Source organism: Mizuhopecten yessoensis, unplaced genomic scaffold (genome assembly GCF_002113885.1).
Source record: "Mizuhopecten yessoensis strain PY_sf001 unplaced genomic scaffold, ASM211388v2 scaffold4411, whole genome shotgun sequence".
In the NCBI taxonomy this organism is placed as follows: domain Eukaryota; kingdom Metazoa; phylum Mollusca; class Bivalvia; order Pectinida; family Pectinidae; genus Mizuhopecten; species Mizuhopecten yessoensis.
In genome coordinates, this window is record NW_018405533.1 from 127,033 (window position 1) to 134,126 (window position 7,094).

The 7,094-nt window shown below is 36.0% G+C and overlaps 1 protein-coding gene across 1 annotated transcript in view; it reads left to right on the plus strand.

Moving 5' to 3' along the window:
* Window positions 1-2,428: 2,428 nt before the first annotated feature.
* Window positions 2,429-7,094, plus strand: part of LOC110448996 (ring-infected erythrocyte surface antigen-like) — a 15,795-nt gene continuing 11,129 nt past the window's right edge. Inside the window, exon 1 of the mRNA XM_021495569.1 lies at window positions 2,429-2,566. Within this exon, the coding sequence (XP_021351244.1) occupies window positions 2,429-2,566 (138 nt within the window). The remainder of the gene's footprint in view (window positions 2,567-7,094) is intronic.

The window sequence follows — 7,094 nt, forward strand, 5'->3', positions numbered from 1 at the left end:
CACTTGTATATTGTCCTCGTTGTGACACTGCGCTGTAGATATAAGTTGTATATATATTATGACGCTGTGATATACCTTGCCCTTGACCGTTGGGGTTTATCACTTCTATATTGTCCTCGTTGTGACACTGCGCTGTAGATATAAGTTGCATTTATATTATGACGCTGTGATATACCTTGCCTTGACCGTTGGGGTTTATCACTTCTATATTGTCCTCGTTGTGACACTGCGCTGTAGATAAAGTTGTATATATATTATGACGCTGTGGTATACCTTGCCCTTGACCGTTGGGGTTTATCACGTCTATATTGTCCTCGTTGTGACACTGCGCTGTAGCTATAAGTTGTATATATATTATGACGCTGTGATATTCCTTGCCCTTGACCGTTGGGGTTTATCACTTGTCTATTGTCCTCGTTGTGACACTGCGCTGTAGATAAAGTTGTATATATATTATGACGCTGTGGTATACCTTGCCCTTGACCGTTGGGGTTTATCACTTCTATATTGTCCTCGTTGTGACACTGCGCTGTAGAGATAAGCTGTATATATATTATGACGCTGTGATATACCTTGGCCTTGACCGTTGGGGTTTATCACTTGTATATTGTCCTCCTTGTGACACTGCGCTGTAGATATAAGCTGTATATATATTATGACGCTGTGATATACCTTGGCCTTGACCGTTGGGGTTTATCACTTCTATATTGTCCTCGTTGTGACACTGCGCTGTAGATATAAGTTGTATATACATTATGACGCTGTGATATACCTTTCCCTTGACCGTTGGGGTTTATCACTCGTATATTGTCCTCGTTGTGACGCTGCGCTGTAGATATAAGCTGTCTTTATATTATGGCGCTGTGATATACCTTGCCCTTGCCCGTTGGGGTTTATCCCTTGTATATTGTCCTCGTTGTGACACTGCGCTGTAAATATAAGCTGTCTTTATATTATGACGCTGTGATATACCTTGCCCTTGACCGTTGAAGTATGCTAGATGTGTGTTAGATGTATAGTGTGTAATTGAGTTATGGCGCTGTGGTATAATTTGCTCTGTTGGGATGGCAATAAGATATGTTTGACAATTTTATATTAAAGCTAGGGACAAATGTTGTCCTCGTCTGTGCTATAAATATATTTTGTCGCTCTGTTTTGTATATTTTACCTTAGTTTTCAAGGTTATAAGATCTCAGCAACTGCAACATTAAAAACACTGTCCACCAACTTGAGGTAATCTATATGCTACTAAACCTCCAACAGGAAAATAAAACAACAGCAAATATGTCGTGTGACTTAGGGTAAATACCACACGGTATTTAAATGGTAATATAGATAGCATGAATATTTTTTTTTATAAAGCAACAATTATAAAAGTATTGCCTTAATACTTATCGTCATAGTATCCCTTGATACTGGGAAGGGCGGGAAAAGACTGTGTCCTTGTATGGAAATAAATAATAATATGAATAATATAAATAAAATTATGTTCATGTCAGAAATGTAGCAAAAGGCAGACGTTGTTACAACATTGTTTACGCCCACTAAATCGTGGGGTAGACAAACACACGATGATCTAATATGTACGTATTATAGTTACGACATAAACAGTTCAACAGAATTTCTATACTAATTGAATGATATATTCATGTTTTGAATGTTATACAATCGAAACATAACATCATGTACATGTGTTAGAACACAGTAAACAGTCAGTGAACTATCTTATCTCAACAGATCATTTAGTCCATGGATTTCTCTGAAACAATATGCAAATAACTCAATAATGCAGAACGTTTGCATGTTACTGAAATACTTACACGCAATATATCCATAAAGTAAGGAGCAAATTGATGAAAACATAGACTTCAAATTGATAAATATCACGTTTACCAGGAAATTGAAAATTATAGAAATAGATAGAATGTCAACATATGACAGAAGTTAACGACGCACATTCCTCGCGATGTGAATTATTTCCGAATTATTTCCTGTTATCACAGTGCAGCTATTCCGTCTTTGCGTATCGAGAGTTATCCTCTCTTGAGAGCAGGTATTGATTGTTACGTCATAGGTTTGTGTGAGAAAATTACGTCGTTTTCTCAAAAATTGATGACGTTACTCTCACAAACAAGTGACGAAACAATCAAAACCTGCTCCCAAGAGAAGATAACTCTGCAATACACAAAGACGGAATATAATAAACAGTTGGCAAATGAGGCAAATGCTGGACGACATTCGGGATGGGTGCAGTATGTGATATTCAAATCAGAACCAGGGCTTGGTTAAGCTGTATCCTTTTGCAAACAGGATCTCACGTTGAGATATTCTATACTAAATCGGATACTATATTATTACACATTATGTCTCTCCGGTTTTGCGTTAATTAAAACAATCAACTTGAAACTACCGACATAGTATCATACATATGGACACACAATTGAAGCTCAAAGAGGAGAAAAGAAAGCAGCTTCAGAAACCAAAACAAAAGAAAGACACTGTGACACAAAGAGAAGAAGAAGACTTTGACGACAGCAATGACAAAAATGAGGAGAAGGAGGAGGAGGCATTGTCTGGTCTATAGAACAAATATATCTTATCGTGGATAATGTGTTGAGTCCGTTTTGAAACGAAGACATTGTAACACAATTTAATTTTATTAATTCGGACTTAGTAATGAATTAAATTACCGCGTTTCAACTTGAAATTACAGTGTACAAAAAACTTTGCAAATACAGACATTGATGTAAAAATCAGTATAGTTATTAGGGGTTTAAACCTGAGAAAGTCTTCACGGAAAATTGTCAGCGTAAATAAAATATACTAAAAATGACGGTTGTATTTCCTAGTGATAGAATCCCCTTAGGCGTCAACACGATTCCTTAAAATTTACAAGACTATGTATAAGATAATCTGCATAGAGATATATAGCAAATATATGACTGTATTACATTACAACTCATGCCTGAAACCTAATTTGTCAATGTAATCATGCTGGCTTGATAGCGTAACTGTATTATAAATAGAATTACAACTGTCTACAGGTAATGCGAGTTTATACAAATATGTGACTAATACCTACCTGTATAAAAATAAATGTCGTTAACTCCCACCTGTCTTCACATAACCTGTCGATACCTAGCTACCACCTGTCCGATATAAACGTCGTTAAATAATACATGTCTGTTATTTACAACTCGTTAACTACCACCTGTCTTCACATAACCTGTCGTTAACTACCACCTGTCTTTATATGACCTGTCGTTAACTATCCGTCTGTCTTTAACTTTGATCTGTCTGTAACTACCACCTGTCTGTATATATTTTTCACCTGTCTTTAATTATAATAATATATACATTTGATATTTGATATAGCGCCCTATCTAGCTAACATAAGCCACTCTAAAGCGCTTTACAGTACATATATATACAATAAGCATATACATCAATTAATCCAATTTTGTTATTATTATGTTTCTATACATTTTCTATAAAGCAATTATCACCTTTCTATAAATACTATCGGTCTATAACCACCACCTGTATATAACTTTTAGTTGTCTATAACAACAACCTGTCTATGATGATCACCTGCCTAAAACTTACATCTGTTTATAACTACTGCCGGTCTCTAACAACCAACTGTCTATAAGTATCAGCTGTTTTAGCTATCACCTGTCTATAAGTATCACCTGTTTGAGCTATCACCTGTCTAAAAGTATCACCTGTTTTAGCTATCACCTGTCTATAAGTATCACCTGTTTGAGCTATCACCTGTCTATGAGTATCACCTGTTTTAGCTATCACCTGTCTATAAGTATCAGCTGTTTTAGCTATCACCTGTCTATAAGTATCACCTGTTTTAGCTATCACCTGTCTATGACTATTATCTGTCTTTAATTATCACCTGTCTACAAGTAGCATCTGTTTTAGGTACAACCTGTCTATAAGTATCACCTTTTTTAGCTATCACCTGTCTACAAGTATCACCTGTTTTAGGTACAACCTGTCTATAATTGTTCTCTGCCTTAAGGAGTTTATCAGGACTGGTTACATAGTCATATTCTCAGTTTGAACTTTATCGCAAAGAACAATGATAAATAAGACTAAAAAGACAATGCCCTGTTTTGATTTAGAAAGCAGACTTCCAATTATAAAGATACCATCTATAACCAACACATGTATGATTTAGTGATGACAACAGTGACTGTAATATTGTTAACATAGACATACCAGCTAAATTGTACGTGAATGGCGGGTTTAACCTTCAGAAACACCTGCTTCTCCCCCGGTTTTATTTTGTGATTCCATGATGTCCCTCTAGTGTTATCATTATAAGTCCAGTTACGTTATGAGCTTTGTATATATTAGCTTGGAGTTCAGATTTTTTTTTTCTTTTTTTTCTATATGCAACGCTGTACTAATCGTTATTATCATACCTCTATGAAAACATTAGGATAACTAACAAATACGGGAAGGTTGTAATAACGCGAAAACAAAAAACACGTTATGATGCCTTATCAACTATTCATTTCACATTATTACGTATTTATTTAGCGTTATTTCTCTCTCTCTGGCGTTATTACGTATTTATTTTATGCTATAACTTGTTTGTTCGCGTTATTACGCGTTTGTTTGTGTAATAACGTGTTTTTAAAGTACAGTGTACAATATATAGTTGTTAGAAAAGAGCAGAACTTCAGGCTAACATCTGGAATATTTCACGTAGAACACAAATACAGATTGGAATGCTTGATACATTAAAGAGTTCTCTTAATCATTCTATCATTCTCATGTTTATTTTGGTAATGTTTTTATGATATAAGCAACAAAATTCTGGCAGAAAGAAACATTTTCTTTCAACCGTTTTCTTTAGTATAGATAAGTGTGTTTTCGGTGCAGGGCGCATTTGTTAGCACTTGTTGCGTTTCGTTTGTTCTTTGTTATGAAAATAATTCTAATAATTATAAACATGCACACAACTGTCAGTGCATGCTATCAGATATACGTACACTGCTAGCGTGATGCACGAGACAGGCTTACAAACGAAGCACCATGGTGTATAAACAGAATTTTGAGGAGTCAATTTGAACCGTGCTTTTTTCAAAGACGATATATCAGTCAACACTTCTGAGAGGATTGGACCCATATACAAATGTCATTGAAATATTTGATATGCCCAGTTGGAATGTGACTGATTTTTCTCCCATCCTTCACATGTGTGTCTCCTGTTTTAGCCGGTAAAGATCAGCGTATCACCCCCTAGGGAGAGATAGCCTCGTGCTGATTAGCACGTGTTCAATTGTGACGTCATTAAAATGCGTCACCGGTAATTATGACGTCATCAAAAGTGAAAGAAATAGATAAAATGTCAGTATTTGACAGAAGTTAACGACACACATTCCTCGCGATGTGAATTATTTCCGAATTGTTTCCTGTTATTACAGTGCAGCTATATAATAAACAGTTGGCAAAGGAGGCAAATGCTGGACGACATTCGGGATGGGTGCAGTATGTGATATTCAAATCAGAACCAGGGCTTGGTTAAGCTGTATCCTTTTGCAAACAGGATCTCACGTTGAGATATACTTTACTAAATCGGTCATCAAAAGTGAAAGACGATATTGATACCCCACATTTGTTTCTGTTTACACTACTGTCGGTAGAGTTGTGACTGAAATAATAGGATGGGAGAAAAAAATCATCCCCTACCTTGAGGGTGTAACAGAGAAATCTCCAACCCTCGGGGTGATGTTTTTTGGTTGTCTTACCCTCGGCAGAGCCGAAAAAACATCACCCCGAGGGTTGGAGATTTCTCTGTCACACCCTCAAGGTAGGGGAAGATTCTATTAATCTGTTCGATATAGGTAAATATATGTACCAGGATAAAGCTGTCACTGGCTTCAGTCCAAAAAACGGTTCTCCAGGTTTCTATTATAGTAGACTTGGCTAGCTGTGTACGCACATGTTATCACGGAGAGTAATGTGTGAGGCACGTGCAGAGTCGGGAACACTTAGCCATACCTCTAAATTGGTAACATAAACGTGATCAATATGGACTTGTTGCCCCTATCAGAAAATATGCTATCTATCTTGTCCGTCAATCAGAAAACATGTTATCTGTGTTCTGTCTCATTACTACAGCACATGAATTACGTCATGCCATCCTCACAGCACTTGGTCTTGTATATTTCTGCTCAGTTACAAAACATGACTTCTTTATTCTCGCATTAATAAGCATGCATAGACATTGTTCTTTACATAGCTTAGCCAAATCTGAATGGTCTGTTTTCAACACCAGTTTGGGAGAGAAGTAAAAATCCCATGACTATGGTGAGGCTGTTCAGTGTGATAACACTATACCCGACTCATGATTTTGCCCCATTGCCAATGGACGCCTCTATCACGTGACCATAACTGACTGTTCCATTAGTTACACGAATCATGCTGCTTTCCCTCACTTAATCAAATGTTTAAAATAAGTTTGGTATTTGATTCAAAAAAAAAAAAGAGATGACTCCTTGACTGAATTCTCCAATAAGTTTGGTGTTTGCATTAGGATAAATAAATATTGCCATACGTTCGGTATTTACACAAGGGGAAAGGAACATTACCAAAATAAAGATGTAGCTTGACGAACGTGTTGTATCAAATACCATAACGTGTGCTTGTATAATCTAACACGTGTTGTATTATAAAACACGTGCTGTATCAAATTCCATAACGTGTGCTTGTATAATATTTCACTTGTTGTATTATAGAACACGCGTTGTATCAAATACTATAACGCGTGCTTGTATAATATATCACGTGTTGTATTATAGTACACGTGTTGTATCAAATACTCTATCTTGTGCTTTTATAATATATCACGTGTTGTATTATAGTACACGTGTTGTATCAAATACTATAACGTGTGCTTGTATAATATATCACTTGTTGTATTATAGAACACGTGTTGTATCAAATACTATATCGTGTGCTTGTATAATATATCACGTGTTGTATTATAGAACACGTGTTGTATCAAATACTATAACGTGTGCTTGTATAATATATCACGTGTTGTATTATAGAACACGTGTTGTATCAAA